This window comes from Patagioenas fasciata, chromosome 5 (assembly GCF_037038585.1).
Source record: "Patagioenas fasciata isolate bPatFas1 chromosome 5, bPatFas1.hap1, whole genome shotgun sequence".
Classification (NCBI taxonomy): Eukaryota; Metazoa; Chordata; class Aves; order Columbiformes; family Columbidae; genus Patagioenas; species Patagioenas fasciata.
In genome coordinates this window covers 45,757,538-45,776,186 of record NC_092524.1, presented here as the reverse complement: position 1 = coordinate 45,776,186, position 18,649 = coordinate 45,757,538, and the positions used below count along the sequence as shown (strand labels likewise).

The following is an 18,649-nucleotide window of genomic DNA, read 5'->3' as shown; positions in this document are numbered from 1 at the left end:
CTCGTGCCAGGAGAGTTGCCTCTCTGCTGGTGGCCTTGGGGGATACTCAGTACCCTGAGCTGTAAGTGCTTTTGACCACAGCACTTGCACCTCGTGCAGAGCCCAACTGGTTGCAGTATAGCTTGTGATGGCTGTGTCAAGATCCCCACTCGGGGGCGTTGGCACAGCATTGTTACCAGTGGTTGGTGTGACAGTGCTATTTCCCACTGCATTGCAACAGCCCAAGACAGGCATTTTGGGTGCAGGAAAGCAAGTGTCTCACCTTCTCCCTTGATCTCATGTGGGTAGCCGATGACAGCAGATTCCGCCACTGCCACATGGTGATTCTGGAAGAAAACAGGGCTAGGGTTTGTCTCAGCACTTTTCAGCAGTCTGTCTGCCACCTGGGACCCACCCTGCCCTGGCTTGGCTGCTGCAACCCACAGTAATGTGGAACAATAGGAAAGGGCCTCAGGTGGCCTCTGCCCTTTTTCCTTCTTCCCTTAGCAGGTTGGTCTGCAAACACAAGTCTTTCCCCCTGTCTCTGGCTGATTTAGTCTTGCACCTTCTAGACACTGTTGTGCACCTCCAGATTGCTCCACTAGGTCCCACAACCTTTACTGGCCCATGGATGCTTTCGGATTTGCCTGCTTACAGCATCAAGCGTATCAGGCTTTGTACCTCTCTTGCTGCAGAGTGAAAAGGGAGGGGAGAGGGTGGGAAGCTGTTCCTGCAGGCAGGCCATGTGTCCAGCAGTGCTCCCTGAAGCTACAGCAGCAGTGTGTTTCTCTCTGGGTATTTCCAAGAGGCTTCCCTGGGCACCACCAGTGCACCTTCGCTGCCCCCTCAAATGGCTTTACCTCCCACCCACTTCTCTTACCACAACATCTTCCACCTCTGCAGTGCCCAGCCGGTGCCCGCTGATGTTAATGATGTCATCCAGCCGTCCTGTCAGCTGGTAGTAGCCCTCACTGGTACGATACGCGCCATCCCCAGTGAAGAAAAACCCTGCAGGGGCCAGAACCATGCCATTGTCAGTTGTTACAGTGAGCTTGTGAACTGCTCACCAGACACATTCTCACCTTGACCCTTCTCCTCTCTGTTGACACCAGGGGTCATGTGCCTACCTTCCTTACTAGTTGTCTGCCTCTGTTGCTACCTGCTCCGTCACTGGGCTCCTTTCCTCATTCTGCAGTGTGCTAATCACAGAATCACAGAATCACAGAATTGGCTAGGTTGGAAAAGACCTCAGAGATCATCAAGTCCAACCCTTGGTCCAACTTCAGCCCATTTACTAGATCATGGCACTAAGAGCCATGTCCAATCTCAGTTTAAAAACCTCCAGGGACGGTGAGTCCACCACCTCCCTAGGCAGGCCATTCCAATGCCTGATCACTCTTTCCGTAAAGAACTTCTTCCTAATATCCAGCCTAAACTTCCCCTGGCAGAGTTTAAGCCCATGTCCCCTTGTCCTATTGCTAACTGCCTGGGAGAAGAGACCAGTTCCCACCTGACTATAACTTCCCTTCAGGTAGTTATAGAGAGCAATGAGGTCACCTCTAAGCCTCCTCCTCTCCAGGCTGAACAACCCCAGCTCCCTCAGCCTCTCACCATAGGTCATGTGCTCAAGTCCCTTCACCAGTCTTGTTGCTCTTCTCTGGACCCGCTCCAGCACCTCAATATCCCTCCTGAACTGAGGGGCCCAGAACTGAACACAATACTCCAGGTGTGGCCTCACCAATGCAGAGTACAGGGGAAGGATCACTTCCCTTGTCCTGCTGACCACACTATTTTTGATACAGGCCAGGATACCATTGGCCTTCTTGGCCACCTGGGCACACTGTTGGCTCATGTTGAGCTTGCTGTCAATCAGTACCCCCAGGTCCCTTTCTGTCTGGCTGCTCTCCAGCCACTCTGTGCCCAGCCTGTAGCGCTGAAGGGGGTTGTTGTGGCCAAAGTGCAGGACCCGGCACTTGGCCTTGTTGAACTTCATCCCATTGGAATCAGCCCATTTTTCCAGTCTATCCAGATCTCTTTGCAGAGCCCTCCTGCCTTCCAGCAGGTCAACACTGCCCCCCAACTTGGTGTCATCAGCAAATTTGCCCCAGTGCAGGTACCTGTGGTCTTGCTGCTTGACCCCTTTGCTTCACATGGAGACACACACTTGGGCTTGCTCAGTGTCTCTGTATGAGCGACAGGAGCCAACAGGGTTTGCAAGAGATGCAGCAAGAGGCCTCTCTGTGCTTGAGGGCATTGGAGGCAGAAGGAAAAATCCACTGCCATAAAACCACATGTGATCCAATGGGGAAAGTGAGTGACAGAAGCCTATTCTCATGGCAGTGATGAGGTCTCAGGCAGGGGCAGATGAAGGCCCTCAACACCGTAGGGAGTGTAGAAGAATGAAGCAACAGTGCCAGCTCTCCCAAGTCCTGCCCTGTGCAGAAAGCCAGCAGGCAGACCCAGGTGTACCAAACCAAACACCTCTGCCGTGACCTGCCACAATGTTTCCTTACCTGGATAAGGAGTCAGGTAGGTTTCCAGAAATCTCTTGTGGTCTTTGTAAATGGTTCGTGCCATGCCTGGCCAGGCTCGTGAGATGCACAGGGCTCCAGAGATGTTGTTTTCCAGAAGGACATTTCCCTGCAAAATAGTTACGTTTAGTAACCATGGCTGAGGGTACTTGGGTTGTTTAGTCATTGTCTATTTTTACCACTATGTCCAGTAACAACCCTGTGATGGCAGCGCCAGGGAAGGTAGTGAGGGGTGTCCTATGCCCCTGGCTCCAAGGGGACAGGCCCAGTCTCTCCCAGAGGAGGTCTGCCACCAGCTGCTTGCCGTGCTGGGACACAGGGCTCATCCAGGGAGGCTGGCTGTGCCTGCCCAGCTACCTCACCCTGGAAAGGCCAGTAGAGAACCCAAGCACAGCCTGTCTTGTCAGGACAGAGCAAGGTAGAAAACAACTCGACTTCTGCACTAGGTGCAAGAACAGCTTTACTGGTAGTCCTTTTCTGGTAAAGAGGGTGGCCATCTAGCAGAGGTGAGCAGGAAAGGGGTTTGCAAATTTCCACACCTGTCTGCAAGCATCTGGGGGAAAGTGAGCTGAGCTGGTGCTGGGGCTGCAGGTTAAAAATGTACCTTGTCATCCAGGAGGGAGGGGCTGATCCCAAAAAAAGGTCTCATAGCCATGCCTGGAAGGATTTCAGCTCCAGGATTAGAAGGACGAGGTGAGATACAGATGCCTCCTGTTTCTGAAGAAAAAGAAGCTGTAATGCTCATCAAAGTCAGGGGCAAGAGGAAAGCCAGGTAGCACTGCTTGGCCAACAGCTTTTGCCCTGGCCCTTGCTGCATGCTGCTGGACCACAGGTTGAGGCTGGGTTTGCCGGAGAGCAGGGAAAGGCTCTTTGCAGAAGGATGATCCTGCTCATTTAGTTCAGCAGAGATCAGCTCCCTACCACCACCTGCCCTGTGTTTCTCTGGGATAGTTTTAAAGGCCATTTATCTCTTTAGTGTTTTGGTGCCTATGGCCGCTTATGGCATTGCTCATACAAGAGTTCCGGTAACAACCACTTCCGTTTGGCCAACAAAGCAGCAAGTCACTCCTACAGCCTGGGAGAGCAGAAGCTGGAACGAGGGGTCATACACATCTCACCAGTTTGCCACCACGTGTCCACTACTGGGCACCGTGTCTCGCCGACCACACGAAAGTACCACTCCCACGCCTCCTTGTTGATGGGCTCCCCCACTGCAAAGGGAAGGACAAGGGAACAGAGCTGAAAGATCAGGTCAAAGACACAGCTTCCAAAGGCCTGCTCATGGAGTCACCCCCCAAATAGGAGAGTCTGACGACTTTCTACTCTCATATGCTGTTACTCTTGGCATTTGTGGGAAGAGGCAAAACCTGTTGTTCAAGAATGTGCTGCTCTAGCCCATGCCACCAGCAGTTACCTGAGCCAAGCACTTTGAGAGAAGAGCGGTCATACTTCTTCACCCATTCATCACCGTATCTCAGGAGCAGGCGGATGGCAGTGGGTGCCCCATAGAAATGGTTAATTTTTAACCTCTCCACTGTTTCCCAGTAGCGGCCTGGAATGGAAACAGGGCCAGTAAACATCTGCACAGGATCCCCAAGACCAAGAGAGAGGAGGTGAGAGGAAGGGCTCTCCAGCAGCGCCTGGACCCTCAGCTAAGTTAACCCCACTCTGGGAATGACTAAAGCAGCCCAGGAGCAGCTGCAACCCTTTTTCTTTGACATCACCTAGCTCTGCTACTCTCCCTGCTGCAGGGAGGGACAGGGAGAAACAACTTCACTCCTAGAGAAGCAGCAGTGGCTTCCTAACCAGAGGAAAAGTCCCTTTCCCTTGCAGCTCTCAGCTAGGCACAGCCCACAGTCTGTTCCTGCCGAGGCAGAAGCATTGCTGTCTGTGTCCTGGCATCAAGCCGCCAGCTGCCCACCCCACGCAGGGTGGCTGTGGCGTATCCCAGCTCGCTCTAGCCGCCTTCTTACTCACCAGGGTTAGGATGGATGGGAGTGCTCTCATAAAGGACTGTAGTGCCGCCATTGCAGAGGGGGCCATAGACCACATAGGTGTGCCCCGTGATCCAGCCGATGTCTGCCACACAGCCAAAGATGTCTCTGTCCTGGTAGTCGAACACATACTGCTCAAGAGAGGAGAGGCAGTGAGGGGGATAAGGACAACCTGGGCCTGCCCTCCCGGCAAGGAGGACAACCAGGAGCAGTGTACCCTCACTTAGCCATAATGTTATTACATTCTTCCATCATTACACCACCCCTGCAGGGACACCCTCTTCCTGCAGAGTTTTATTATATTATCAGAGTATTATTATATTATCAGAAAAAAAAAAAAAATCGAGTGATCGAGTGCTTTATGAAGGTGCAGGAGGAAGGAAGAGAGACCAAAAAAAAACCAAACAAACAAAACTAACACAGCCAAATTTTCTCTTTTCCAAAGGAGAAAGCTACAGCCCCTTTCTTCTACTGGTGTCTAGACAAGGCTGATCCAAGTATCCTCTAGCATCAAAGTAGGAGAAATTTCAGGGTGAGGATGGACCCTCCACACCCACAGGCCCACATTGAAGGCAAGGAGTTGTAGGCAAAGGCAGTGAGGTAGAGGCCTCCATGAGCCACCCACAGGCACTACTAGGCTCCAAATGCACCATAAACCCTCAGGAAAACCCTGAGCTCAGCAAGGATCCCAGCAGAGATGCTCAAAGGAGTAAGTTTTTGGGAGGCCCTGCTTCTGAGCATGTGTTGCTCTTCCCCACTACCTGTAGGCAGATGTGCTCTACTGGGCTGATGCTCTAGGAGGGCTTCCCAGAGACTGTGTTCTGGATAAAGATGATCTCATGGTGCAACAAGACACCATATCTATTCCCTGCACCGTCTATGAACTGCCAGCTCACAAGCACTCTGTGGCTGGGTCCCATTACCTTGTGCGTGAGAGCAGCAAACAGCAAATAACCAGCTTGGGAGTGAACTAGGCCCTTGGGTTTGCCAGTGCTACCTGATGTGTAGAGAAGGAACAACATGTCTTCACTGTCCATGACAGCGGGTTCACAGTGTGCATCCTCCTTCATCATCTCCTGCAGGAGAGAGCACAGCCATTGTCTCACAGGCTCTCACAGGCTTCCCTGTGTTGTCCGTACATCCACATGTGCACTTCTCCCTTGAGCATCTTCCAAGCACCTGCACCACCCGGCTCCCCACATACTGTCCCCCCCACCTCCCCACCTGCACCCCCTTGCTTTCCATCCTGACTTCTCTTTCACTGTGCTGAGCTGGTAAATGCTGTCATCAGCCAGAGCAGACCTGCTGAGTAAGAGGCAGCTATTTTTACTCTGCTGCTGCTTTGACCAGCACAGAACTCTGCCAGGAAGGCTTTCTAGCACTGATTGCTTGCGGATGGGATGAGCAGAGGCAGAGAAACCTCTTTGTAGCCCCAGGGAGCTAACAGAAACACACAGCAGGGGCTCACCTCTTCAGCAGCAGTGCTCCATGCTGGCAGCCTGGCCATCCTGTGTGCCACGGATAAAGAGCACATGAGCAGCTTCTCTGCCTGCTTAATTGGACACCAGCTGCCAGCGGTGCTCACAGGGGGTGCCAGGTCTGCCAGCAGAGCTGTGTGTGACAGTGCAGTGGCTGTACAAGGCTGAACTCACATGTCAGCCCATGCCTGGGGTGTTTCTAGCCCCTCGTCCACCCTGCTACTAGCCCTGGTTTGCACTGCCTGCCTGTGACAGTATAGGGCTGGTGTGCAGGAAGAGCTACCAGTTACCTCTCCTGATGGCTCCCAAGACTCTCCTGAACTTGTGTACAGCTCCAGCTGCTGCTGCTGCAGGACAATGTCCCTACATCATGTCAACACCAGAAAAACTGTCATGGCTAGCCAGGACCTTATCTCCACGCTCTGTCCCTGCTCCCAGACCAGGCACATTGCCCATGGGAAGCAGCAGTAGTGCTGGGCAGCCTCTCACCTCCTCCAGCGGCACATCCATGGCTGTCATGGGAACTTTGCTATCAGTCCTCATGGAAACCAGAACCCGTTTCACTCCTGGGCACTGCTTCACAGCCTGGTCCACTGTCTTCTTTAGCTGAATAACCTTGCCACCTCTCAGGCCCTGGTTCACTGTGATCACTGTCTCCGACTGGGCTGCAAAGGCAGAAGAACCACATAAGTAGCTCTGCCCCTCTTCATCCACCACACAGCAGTTTGGCTCTGCCATGACCCTGCACCTCTCCCACTGTCTCCCAGCCCCTGTTACTCATGCCCTCAGTTTAGCAGAAACAGCAGCTTTGCATCTTTGTTTGCTATTCATTCCTGCCTGTGTTGCATCCTCTCAGAGGAGACACTGTATCCTAGGCCACTTCAGTCCCTTGGATGAAGGAGAGAACCAGTCCACCCTATGGGCTGGAAGATATTTAGTGAGCCTGTGTGGTTTCCTGGGGTGCTAATCCCTGCTCTATGGCCACACATCATGGCCGGCCACCCTCACTGAGCCCAGGGAGTCTTACTCCAGAAAGTTTTGCTATCAGCGCAACCCTGAGCCTCCCCAGCTGCCAAATCAACAAGCTCAGCACTGTCCCCCAAGGGAAACACACATTCCTGTTACCCACTGGCTCTTACCATCCCGGATCCTGTCTGCAAGGGACTCTGCGCTGAACCCAGCAAACACCACTGCGTGCACAGCCCCAATGCGGGCACAGGCTAGCATGCTAGCCACTGCCAGTGGGCATGGGGGCATGTAGATTGTCACCCTGTCACCACGTTTCACCCCTTGACGTTTTAAGGTGTTCCCCAGGCGGCACGTCAGCTCCAGCAGTTCCCTGCCCAAAGAACCAATGGCACAGTTAGAGACTTCCTCGCAGATCTCACCAGCGTGCATAAAGATGGGGGGCCTCAGCTGTGCAGCTTACATCCCTGTGTACCCTAACCTCCCACACTGGGAGTCCATGGGAGAACTATAAAATATCAGTGGGAAGGAGAAGACAGTCACTAACATGGGCAATTATTTATGGAAAATAAATAAATCAGAATGGCCTCTGTACAGAGCCTGACACTCTCTCTGGCCAGCATGAGGAGCAAGCCATAGGGCCAGCAATGGCCACTGGCAATTTATCTGGCACAGCAAGCCCACACCACCTCAGCTGACTTTCCCAATGACAATTCTTATCAGCCCATACAACTGAAGAAACACAGTGCCCTGCAAGGCTAGAGGCTACACAAGGGGAGTCTGATAACTTTCCCCATGAAAACAGGGCCCTGTGCTTTGCTAAAGCTGACAAGGTCAAGTTCTCCAGAGCTTGTGCCCACCAGTGAGAACAGCAGTTGTAGGAAAGCAGTGAGCAAAACGATGCCTCTCCTGAAAAGCATCCCTCCCAGAAACCATGGCTTGGCTGTCAGTGACTCATTTAATGGAAGGGCTCTCCATGCAGGGAGATTGGCAGGGGTGGATGGTCACGTTTATCGTATGAGGTCTGGAGCCAGAGAGGACAGAGAGACTTATTCTGTGTGCAGAGGGATGTACATGGATTTTGCAGTGGAGACTGAGAGAGCAGGCAAACTGAGCTGGAAGGTGGGGGGGGCCCAGACCAACCTAGCAAGGCTGGACAGGCAGCCCCCACAAAGAACCAAACCCAGCAGTGTTGCTGATGTGTGGATGCGCACAGGACCTCCCAGCACCCATGTGGCTGTGAATCTGGCCTCTCTTGCAGACCATTCACTTCCAAGTTTAGACACCAGGAGCCTTTCTAGAAAGGCACACATGTGACTTTCCCATGTGATCTTACCTACAAGCATTGCGGTGCTGCCACAAGGGGCTTACATCTGCCTCCCCACCTGGGTAGGGACCCCTCGGAACCAAAGGGTTAATCAGAGTGTAGGCTGAAGTCTCAGATCAGCACAGGCAAGCCAACAGCCACCATATTGTTGATCTATCTGTACAAAAAAATGCTGCATCCCCTCACGTGAAGCACATCAGCAGATCAGCCCTGTGCAGTGCTCATGCACGCTGTGACATGTCTCATATGCTCAGAGGTAAGTACTGACCTGTACGTGACCCGCACCTCCTCTCCTGGTTCATCCTTCTCCCAGATTAAGGCCACTTTGTCTGGGGCTACATGGACATGTCGATCCAGACAATTCACTGGAAAAGATGAACCAGCCTCATTGCCAGAGCAACCCTCAGTACCTCTTACCTCCCGTAAAGCCAGCACTGGCAGCCCCATTTTCAGATCAGAGTCAGGGCTGTGCGTGAGTCTCTTCAGTACCAGCCTTGTGCATCCACTGGAATAACTTTTGTGGATACCAGCCAGCAGACCACAAGCACCATCCCAAGCTCGTTACACTCCTCAGCACTCCAATGCCTACCAATCCCCACTATCAGCTTCCCCCTTAATTGAAACCTAATGCAGTCCAGAACAAAAAGTGCTTGAAGTTGCTTTGGAGGTCACATCCCCAGTGCCCTCAGAGGGCCTGGCAAACATTAACTCAGCCATGACTCCACCCAGCACTGCCTTGCAACTGCCTCTGGAGTGGACTAGGGCAGATTTTCAGTGGCTAAATAACAAAAGTAGGATGAGGCAAAGCTCTTCACAGGAAGGCTGGAGGGTGCATTTGTCCAAGATGGAGGAGACCAAAGGCCAGGTGTGCACAGCCCCTGGCTTTCCAGAGACATGGTAGGGTGAGGCTTGGGCTGTAATTCTGCGAAAAGTTTCCTACATTGCTGGCAGCTGCAGTTTCCTCAGAAGCTTTGTTCCCCTCTTTGTTTTCCTCAAACCCACTAGCGAGGTCATGGGATGGTGTAGCAGCCCCAGTTTGCATACCAAAATGCCTTTTTCTCCTCACCGTTTGTAGTCGTACAGGAGAGAAAGAAACACACACGGAAGGGGGAACAGTAAGACCTCAAATCCCAAAGGCAAATAACCACTGCTCTCCTACCCAAATAGACTGTTTAGGACATGATTTCTGAGGTCTTGTCTTGTATTTTGGACACTGGGACCAAGAGTACTGTAAGCAGGACACAGTGTCACCAGCCCCTATGTCTTCCCCTGGTAGCCCCAGCCCACAGAAGGAGCCTCACATGGCTGTGAGGACTTCCAATACCACCCATTGCTCCTGCATTTTGCTTTCTGCAGATACAGACTGCCTTCGCTGCACAGGGACAGCCTAGTGCAGCACTGCCTGCTGAATGCACAGAGTTCAGCGCTGTTGCCTGTGGTCCTGCAAAATGGAACTGCTGAGCTGCTGTGTGAGCCATGGGAGCTGAGGGAGAGCAACGCGGCTCCCAGAACACCCTCACCCAGCTGCAGCCCCGCCAGCGAGACCCAGTTGCTCCCTTAGGACCAGCTGCATCACTACACTACAGCCATTGCAGGACCAACTGGACCTTTGGAGCGTCCTCCTCACTCCAACCCTTTAACTCTGTGCTCCTCCAGTCTGCTCCCAGGGCCAAAGTTCTTTGCAGAGAGGCACTCACAGGCACTTAGAGGGCTCCCACGTCCGTCTCCCTCCTTACCTGCCACGTTGAGCTGCCCACCAAGGAACCAGGAGACCCTGCCCTGGCGCAGGTCGCAGTCCTGGACAGAGCGGAAGGGAGTGATCCAGGTGAGCCGGCTTCTCCCTAGCGCTCCCCAGAAGTCGTCCCCCTGCTCCACCGACATCTTGTACAAGCCTTGGTGGTCCTTGAGTCTGGGAAAGGCGACGGCTTCGGGCATGTAGGCAGTGAGGGGCCCATGGCTCCAGGCTTGGGCAGTCACTGACCCAGGGGAGCATCTGGGACCCCAAGGAAGAGCTTTAGAGCAGAGAGCCCTGGCCAGCAGCCTAGCCATCATACCAGGGCACCTGCCTCTTATCAAGCAGATGGGTGCCTGGAGCCCTCACAGCCACTTGGGATACCTGACCTGGCCAAGACAGGCCCCTGTGAGATCTGGGGCTACTTTGCCCTGGGCTGACTGGACACAAAACAGTTCCTGTGCAGGGAACCCCTTCTCCTCTGACTCATTCCTCCCCTCGTCTCTCCCAGAGCACTATGGGAAAAATGAAATTCAATCCCTTTAAGGGAGGGCAAAAGGGTGGACTGTAGAAATATTTAACTGAAAATAACCTTCATGCTAATTTGAGTCCTGACGGCTGCTCTTGAATGGGAGCCAGGTCGAGCGGGTGCCTGGGCTCCCCATGGGGACTGAAGTGCCTGGACCAGGCTCTACCAGCCTGCTCCCACTCTCTTGGGGCTGAGCTGCATCCCTGGACCCCTCTGCTTTGCCCCCACTTGCCTGTCTTCCACCTCTCTCTATTCATCCTCATCCCCTTACTCCTCACAGGCCCCTGGCTGCAGCCCCCTGGTCCTCTGCCAGCCATGAGGGCAGCCCAGGGCAGCCCACCTGTAAATGTTAGGGTCCCCTCCATGCTAGCTGTGGGTGACAGGACCATCTCCTTCCCAGAATTAAAGCCCATTCCCTGCAGAGCACTGGGCTGTGGTGTCTCTGGTGGGCCAGGGAATGTTTTTCTCCTGCGGCTGTCTGTTGCAGGAGGGGGATATTGTATCCCATCCCACCTCACTGCTGGGTGGCTATCAGAGCTGTCTCCCCTGGCATGCTGGGCTGGGCTCTCTGCCTCCTCCCAAACACTTCAGACAGGCCTGAACCACAGGGTGGACTGGAAGCACTCAATGAGGCCATGGTAGATTGAGGTGCTGGTTTGGCATGAAACACTGCAGCACATCTCACACCAAGATCTCCCACCACCTGCTGTAGCCAGGCTAAGCTGCCCCCATGCCTCCAAATGTCTGTCTGCCTTCCTCTCCTTCAGGCCCTATATAAGTAGTGGTTTTTTAAGGCAGAGCTTGGAGGTTTCCTTAATTTCATTGACTAGGTTCCCTTCCCTTCCTAGAGGGCACAAGAGAAGAGCAGAAGAAAGCTCTCCCTACAGGCAGGGCTGTTCTCAACCAGACACACCAATGGGATCCACAGCAGTAACGAGAGGTTAGTAGATCTCTTCTGTGTTCTTCATAGTACGACACCTCTGGTGGTCTGCAGGGCTGATATCTTGGGTGAACAGGCTGGACACCAGTATGGGAGACAGGTGCTATTTGACAGCAGGTACACTCATCCTAGACCACACACCTGGTTGGTATCAGAGTTGCTTCTAGAGCTACGTGAGGACTTAGGAGGGCTCTGTCACCCCGGGAAAACACAGTCCTGTGGGCTTACTGCTGTTCCACAAAGACAAACCCAAGCAGTCTCATCATTCCACAAGCAAAGTCTCTCATTTCCTTTGCATGTCTGCCCTGCCTCAGCCTTTTCCCCCTGTAAGACATCAGGTGTTTCCATCAGACCATACCCACCCGTCCTTAGCGGGATGGGCGAATCTTGGTTTCTTCTCTGATACCTCAGTATGGGCTCCTGCTACTCTCAAACTGAAGCTGGCCTTGTTGGAAACCCATTTGTGCCACTCCCACGCAACAAGCTCCCCTGTGCTTGCGGCATCTGGCTGCCAACTCTGCTTCCAGGGCTGGCTGGGCCCCACTACCTGCTCCTGGCAGAGGCTGAGCCTGCCTGAAGGTCCGACTTTCTCTCTGATGCCAGGGAACATGTGATACCAGGTGACTGGGGCTGTTATGGATGCTGAAGTGACTTGTTCCATGACCAGTTGTATGCCATGATGCCTAACATCTGCTCCAGGTACAAGCATACTCCTTTCAGCTTTGTCTTTCACCTCAAAGGGAGGGTGGCACCCAAGCCTTGTCTTCTCCTTGCCTGGGTGGGGAGGAAGGTGCAGACCCCTCTGTGCCCCTTTGGAGCTCCCATCTCTCTCTAGCGACAGCCTGTCCAACCCCCTCCCAGCTATGGCTGAATTCACCCTCCTTGAACATCATTGACCAGACTCTTACACAGTATTCCCATTTAGTTTTATTCTTGTTCATATCTTTACAGAAAATGGCACATAAATCACAGATGCTGGATGACTAGAAGTTGTTACAGCTCCATATCTCAAACACCTCAATACTGAATTCTTTTCTCACTGTATATACATTATTTACACACCATGGGCTATCATCTAACACGTCAAACGACTGGGGGACAAAGACAAACAAGGGCTGAATGAAGGGGCTTAACCTTTGATGGAAGAAAAACAGTAGCTCTGGGGAAAGGGTGCTCACAACTGAAAGCAGGACAGAAAGGGTCACCTGGAAGTCACTGTCCTATGGCTTTCAGGGGAAAAGAGTGCCTTACCGGGATGGGAAGGTGATGGTACCACAGAGTGGATTTGGCTTCATGGGTCTACGTGTGCTTATGTGGGGCTGGCTGGGAGACATATGTACAGATCATGGGGTGTATCAGGGTGGATGTACATGGCTGTCATTCCCTTTAACACTCAGAGAGCGAGCTGGACAAATTTAATTCAATAAATACACTGGGCAGATGTTGTCTCACCTGGACTAATGTATTCAGTAAACAAATTCCCCATTCGGTCACTCCACAGGGTGCAGGGCTTTGGTGTTTGGGGCAGAGTCAGACCCAGCAACGGTGGCCAGGTGCATGGGCTAGGGTCACCTCGAGGTGCCAAGTGGGACCAGGCTGTCGCACGCACAGGTTGAAGCTGCTTTCCTGCCAAATGTAGGCAAAACTCAACCACTCTAAAGCTACAGCCCCTTCCCAGCAGACACCAGAACTGGGTGGGGAGAGACAGGTGGAAGGTGCAAACCACCCTGGATGGAGAGTCACCATTTCATGCAAACACTGCCATGGGCTTGTCCTGCTGTGGCCTGGGCCAGAGGCAGAGGTGATGGCTGGGAGAAGGTGTCAGGTCTGCCTGGGGGATGGTGGGACGGGACACCCAGGCAGCACTGGGGAGAGACGTGCACCGAGGAGGGGCATGGCGGCAGGGGACAGGCTCGCTCCAAGATGGTAGATGGGATCCTGGGTGGGAGCAGGAGGAGAGAGCCCCAGAGCTGGTTGTGAGGCTGGAGGGACCCAGAGCCTCAGTGTCCTCTCAGGTGGCAACTATGATAGGTCACTTCCCAGTCCCCCAAAAAGAAGGGGTGGGGGGGTGAGGAAAGCCCCACAGGGTGGAGGAGTGAGGGGCAGGGGCATGTGTGGGGGTTGCCCCTGCCAGGCAGCCCCAAATGCAGAGACTGGTGCCCCGCTCCCTGGGCAGGGGGAGCTGAGGGGCCTGGCAGTCCAAGGGGAAATGCAGCCCCCAGAGGACACAATGTCTGTCGAGGCTGGCTTCTGCTGCCTCTCCCTCCCCTAGATCAGCTTCTCCTCCTTCTGCGATGAGTTCAGCTTCTCCGTCTGTCTCTCATCCTCCGCCACAGCCGCCCCCTCCCCTGTCTCCGTCTTCCTGCCTGGGGCCAGGGTGTCCCCAGCTATGGTCCCCAGGACTTTGGTGCTGTGCTCCTGAGCTTTGGCCCTGAGGGCAGCAATGCTGTTTTCTCTCAGTTCCTCCTGGGAAATGGTTGTTTTGGAATCCGGGCCCCTCTCTTCCTTGTCTCCCTTGTCAAGCTTGGGCAGGGCCTGGCGCTCCACTTCTGTCTTCCTCCCCGCCTCAGCCGCTGCCTCCAGAGACTTTTTGTGCATCCCTAAAAAGAATTGTTGGTATTCGGGTTTAGAAAAGCGCCTGGGCATGGGAAAGCCATCTTGAACTGAAAACAGCAAAGATAAAGAGAGGCCAGAATTAAGGAAAAGCAGAAACCCTTGCTTCACACAGCAGTAATGGCGAGGCACTAGCTCTGGCCCCCATGCAAGGGCAGTCCAGGCAAGGCAGCCACCAGCTCCAGCAGCCTGGCCCCAGCACCCCTGGCCTCAGGTCTGCCCCCAAAGCTCTGTAATTACTCTCCCTTTCATTTCTCTCTGTGAACCTAAAGCTAACTTGTCCCTACATGAGAACGAGAGTCTCAGACAACAGCACAGTTGTCTGAGCTTCACTGAGGCTTGGGAGAGAGATCTCCCATTGCCTGTTCCTGTATCAACCTGCTCCTCACACAACCCACCCCTCTGCCTCTCTCAGTTTCACACTGATAGAAGGACAGGACAGGCCTTTGTCAAGATGCCAGACAGTAGTTTGGGGGCAGAACCAGCTCAAAAAGTCAGAAAGCAGGAAGCAAAGAGCAGGAGCATAGTAAGGTAGCTGCTACCTCTATGTCTGCACAGAAAACCAAGCAAAACCAGACAGAAATGCAGCTCCCCAAGGTACTGAGAGCAGTAGAAGGCAGCAGCATGTTCCCCCTGGGACAAGGAGAGCATGTTTGGGGGTCCCAGCATCCTACACAGCACCATGGGGCTGGGCGAGTCAGATTGGGATGGCCTTCTGCCTTGGACAAGAGATGCTCGCATCATGGGAGTCAAGGCTAACACCAGCCTGAGCATGGGGGGCAAATTCCTGCCCCAGCCAGATCCTGCAGATCAGGGTCCAAGAACCACCAGGAGTCTGGGGTGAGCAGTCAGACCCTATTGATGAGGGCTATTAGGGAACAGGGGGGTAGAGGGTGACAGGAGGACCTCACCTCACTGTCCTCCACCTGGGTTTTCAACACAGCTCTGGCTTCTTCCTCACATCCCCCCACTCGGTCTCGACCCACTCGCTGTCCGCCACGAAGGTGGCTGCTCTCTTACCCAGAAGCCAAGGGGCGCAGGACTCCATGATGCCATCCTTGGCAGACTTGAGGATGGATTCGGGCAGTGGGATGGAGTGACGCACCATGGCACCGTAGAGCCCGTACTCTGCCATCACACTGCTCCTGCCCCAGCACTTCTCCCTCTTCCGCCATTTGGCCCGGCGGTTCTGGAACCAAACCTGGGGCGGACAACAAGGATGAAAATGTGTTTTTTGGTGTGTCATTCCACTTCCCACATGGGAACACACATGTGCTTTTGCAGTGACAGGAAGGTAGACACGTGAATGCTCATCCCAAAAGCACTACAACCTCTTCCCCCATGCAGCAGCCGCTGGGTATCTCTCCCTCCCTTGCAGGGCCAAGTGTAAGAGCAGATCCCATCCCTCTCTGCAGGATGTAATGAATTTGCCATAGCAGTGCCTTTTTCTAGTGGCTTTTGGCTCTTGTGCCTGGGATTTTCTTTCATTATTTACTGGGTGTCTGAGCTGCGGCACAGGGCTGCAGGCAGCGGTGCCTGCGGGAAGGGTTGGGCTGGGGACGGATGCTCAGGGGAGGCGGGAGAAGGAGGAAGCTGAGCTGTGCACTGTGCCCTGAATTCCCAGTTTGAAAAGCCCCTCATCTTCTCAGAAAATTGGCAGAATAATCTCTGAGCTGTGACCTGGGGGGCAGCGAGCAGAGAGGCGGGTGGCAATGGTGGTGGAGGGGGGGGATGCTGGCAGAAATCTATTAGCGCTCTCTCTCCGATTTCCATTCCTCTTGTCTCCCTTGCCCTCCTCCCTTTCCAGCTCCCCTCCCTTCTCGCCGAGCAGAGGCATCAGCTTCAGATGAAAAATTGCTTGAGGTCTATTCAGAAGAAGGCAAAGGAAGAGTCAGCCCCAGGGGCAGCCCAGGCCTGATTGAAAAATAAGTTAATTTCAGTTTGAATCGATGGGCCTCAGGCACTGAAATATCACGGGAAATTAAAGCAGCTGGTCCCCGGGGAACCACACCATTGACCTGCGCTAATTAATGCCATGGAGTTACCAGGCCCCTCTCTGAGAGGCAGCCCCTCCCTCCCCACGGACACCTCAAACACCTCCTCATTTAACTAATTAGAATCACAGAAAATTGGGTGTTAATTTGTTTACGATTTTTTTTTCTTTTCTATTTTTTCCCCTCCCTTTCCCAGAAAGTACACAGCAGAATGGAAATGAATGGCGGGGTCTCTCTGGCAGATGGATGCTCGGGGTCACTCCGCAATCTTCTCCGACTTGATTGCTTGATTAGGTCGTTAGCACATTAAAAAAAAAAATTGCTTGCCGTCTGGCGCTGGTCTGATGAGTGGGATGAGGCGGGAATCGCCTGGGTAATTTATCTTTTTATACTGCAAAGAATTTGATTTCAATCTGCAGATATATGGAGGTGCCTTTGACACCTGTTTAACATTACAGAGCTGACAGCTTAACCCTCTCTTGTAACCACCACCCATTGCTGTGGGGGAGCTCAGGCTGGAGTGAGGAGCACTGGGAGACTGGGGCAGAGCCTCAGCTCTGCTGTGGGGACCATGAAACTGATGCTGTGAGGTGATGTCTTGCTCTCAGCTGGCAAGGCAAGCTCGCCTCTTCTACCTGTGCAGACAGAACCTGCCCAGCACCACAGCTGTACAAGGACAGAGCTGTAGGGTAGGTGAGTGGCTTGCTAGCCCTGGTGACAGCTTGCTAGCACTGGTGACAGCCAGCCTTCTCCATTCCTGGGAGCCCAACAGGCCTGGCCCCGCAGGAAACTCTGTGGGGTGGTGGTCCCAACAGCTGTTATTCCAGCTTCTCCCAGCAGAAGACACTCTGTGCTTGTCAGAGGGGATTTTACAGCCAGGCTGCTTCACAACACGTCATCTCCTCTGCATGATGAACAGTCAGATTTACACTTTCATACTGCCAGTGTGTAACCCCTGCACCATGGATGGCCAACAATCCACCAGGGCCTGAGCAAGGACCCTCAGGAGTGCACAGCTGCCTCTCTCCGCCTCCGTGCCTGGGTGACACAGGGGTTTGTTGGGTGTGCAGTCGGCAGGATGCTGGTAGGGTCTTGCCCCAGGCCATGCACTTCTCCCACTCCCAGAGGCCATAGGGCAGAGCTGCAGGGAAATTACTGGCTCACTCCCTTGCCAGCCTCAGCATAAACCCCTGTGGTTCCTTCTCAGCCACCAGACCACGCCACCACCTCCATAGTGCAAGGGGTAGCTCCACACATCTGGGCCAGCAGAGGGATGCTGCCTGTTCTTCCCTGGATAAACCAGGACAATTACATCCCTTGCCACAGAAATCCTCTCTACTTCCCTTGGTTTCAGGGAGAAATTCCTACACAACCCAAGAGCTGGCACCTGCAAATCTACCTTGGTTTGGAGCTGTAGTGACACCTTTCCATGTACCCAGAGCAGCTTGCAGGGCTCAGCTCTACACAGAGGGTTTTTTTTCACCAGTTGCCATACCTGGGATCTCAGCCAGGAAACGGGTTTTTCCATCAAGTACCAAGTGGGGAACTTTTTAAACTCCACTCGATGCTCTTTTATCCAGGTGCTTCTTCACTGATGCTATTCCCACCTCTCCCTTTCCCCTGCCTTCTGTCTTGATGCCCCAAACGTCTTCCCCCATGGCTCATGATCCCTGGCCAGGGCTCAGCCTGCCCCAGCACTGCCTGCTGCCACTGAATCTGCTGCCTCAGAGCATCCCCTTTCCCACAGCAGGACCTTGCAAACGCTGGAGCCAGCAGAAGCTTTGCCAGCTGGCAGTCCAATTTTGACTAGGGCTGGTGGAAGATTTTCAATCAAAAAATGCAGATTCAGTCGCACAGGAAAAACTGCGTCTGGCCAGTGTATATGTAATCAAAATTATCTATGACTTTCTTTTGAATTCTGTATTTTAATCTTGGCCACCTATGACATGCAAAATCTATGCTTTAAAGCCAAATGGGAAAATCAAAATTACATCAACACCTCAGTAAGATCATACTGAGATTTCCCAAACCAATTTTTATGATTTGATGGGAATTTCCTATCAGTTTTGGCTAGGCAAAAGGGAAGTTTGAAATCTCAGAATTTCTAGCGGAACAGAAATCAGGAAGGCTGACCATCTTGCTTTAATACCAAGAGCCATATCTTCATCTCAGGCATGAAGTCAAGTGAAACCAGTGGTGCTCAATACGGAACACTGCTGGAATCAGCCCGCAGCCCAGCATCTCTGCCACAAGCCCGCCTCAAGGAGCACAGAAGGAGGAGCTCCAGCATGATGCTGGCAGCCCCCGTGCCATTTCAGATCAGCAGAATTATTCCCCGTGGCCCATTTTCAGGATTTTGCCTTCATTCAGGTGGCTCCAGCAGTGGTACTTTCTTCTGGAAGAAGATCTTACTGCTTTCTTTAAATTTCTTGATGTATTATCAGAATTTTCCTGTGACTTGATTCCAATCTGAATTACACACCAGTTTTAGTAATTCTGAGGTATTTTTGGCTATATTGGTACATCAGCCATGACTTCTAAATATGCAGTTATTTACTATTGGCAT

At 53.1% G+C, this 18,649-nt stretch overlaps 2 protein-coding genes and 1 long non-coding RNA gene across 6 annotated transcripts in view; 1 reads left to right on the top strand and 2 right to left on the bottom strand.

The window, feature by feature from the left end:
- LOC136101928 (acetyl-coenzyme A synthetase 2-like, mitochondrial) overlaps positions 1 to 10,524 on the bottom strand; it is a 13,966-nt gene extending 3,442 nt beyond the window's left edge. For all 3 annotated transcript variants that reach the window (XR_011739397.1, XR_010651402.2, XM_065838534.2), the window contains exons 1-12: positions 10,012 to 10,524; positions 8,544 to 8,640; positions 7,122 to 7,321; positions 6,472 to 6,647; positions 5,428 to 5,580; positions 4,488 to 4,635; positions 3,925 to 4,062; positions 3,629 to 3,721; positions 3,115 to 3,227; positions 2,493 to 2,619; positions 860 to 987; positions 263 to 326 (exon numbers count right to left, since the gene is read on the bottom strand). Coding sequence is in view for 1 of the 3 variants with exons in the window: in XM_065838534.2 (XP_065694606.1) it covers positions 263 to 326; positions 860 to 987; positions 2,493 to 2,619; positions 3,115 to 3,227; positions 3,629 to 3,721; positions 3,925 to 4,062; positions 4,488 to 4,635; positions 5,428 to 5,580; positions 6,472 to 6,647; positions 7,122 to 7,321; positions 8,544 to 8,640; positions 10,012 to 10,327 (1,753 nt within the window). In the remaining 2 variants the exon portion in view is untranslated. The remainder of the gene's footprint in view (positions 1 to 262; positions 327 to 859; positions 988 to 2,492; positions 2,620 to 3,114; positions 3,228 to 3,628; positions 3,722 to 3,924; positions 4,063 to 4,487; positions 4,636 to 5,427; positions 5,581 to 6,471; positions 6,648 to 7,121; positions 7,322 to 8,543; positions 8,641 to 10,011) is intronic.
- Positions 9,764 to 12,506, top strand: LOC139828116 (uncharacterized). The gene is made up of 4 exons (XR_011739398.1): positions 9,764 to 10,100; positions 11,385 to 11,476; positions 12,080 to 12,175; positions 12,428 to 12,506. It is a non-coding gene; the product is annotated as an uncharacterized lncRNA (long non-coding RNA).
- VSX2 (visual system homeobox 2) overlaps positions 12,386 to 18,649 on the bottom strand; it is a 24,459-nt gene continuing 18,195 nt past the window's right edge. Inside the window, exons 4-5 of one of the 2 annotated variants that reach the window (XM_071809432.1) lie at positions 15,110 to 15,290; positions 12,386 to 14,139 (exon numbers count right to left, since the gene is read on the bottom strand). In XM_071809432.1, the coding sequence (XP_071665533.1) occupies positions 13,745 to 14,139; positions 15,110 to 15,290 (576 nt within the window). In that variant the 3' untranslated portion in view covers positions 12,386 to 13,744. The remainder of the gene's footprint in view (positions 14,140 to 15,109; positions 15,291 to 18,649) is intronic. The other variant, XM_065840112.2, reaches the window with a different exon arrangement.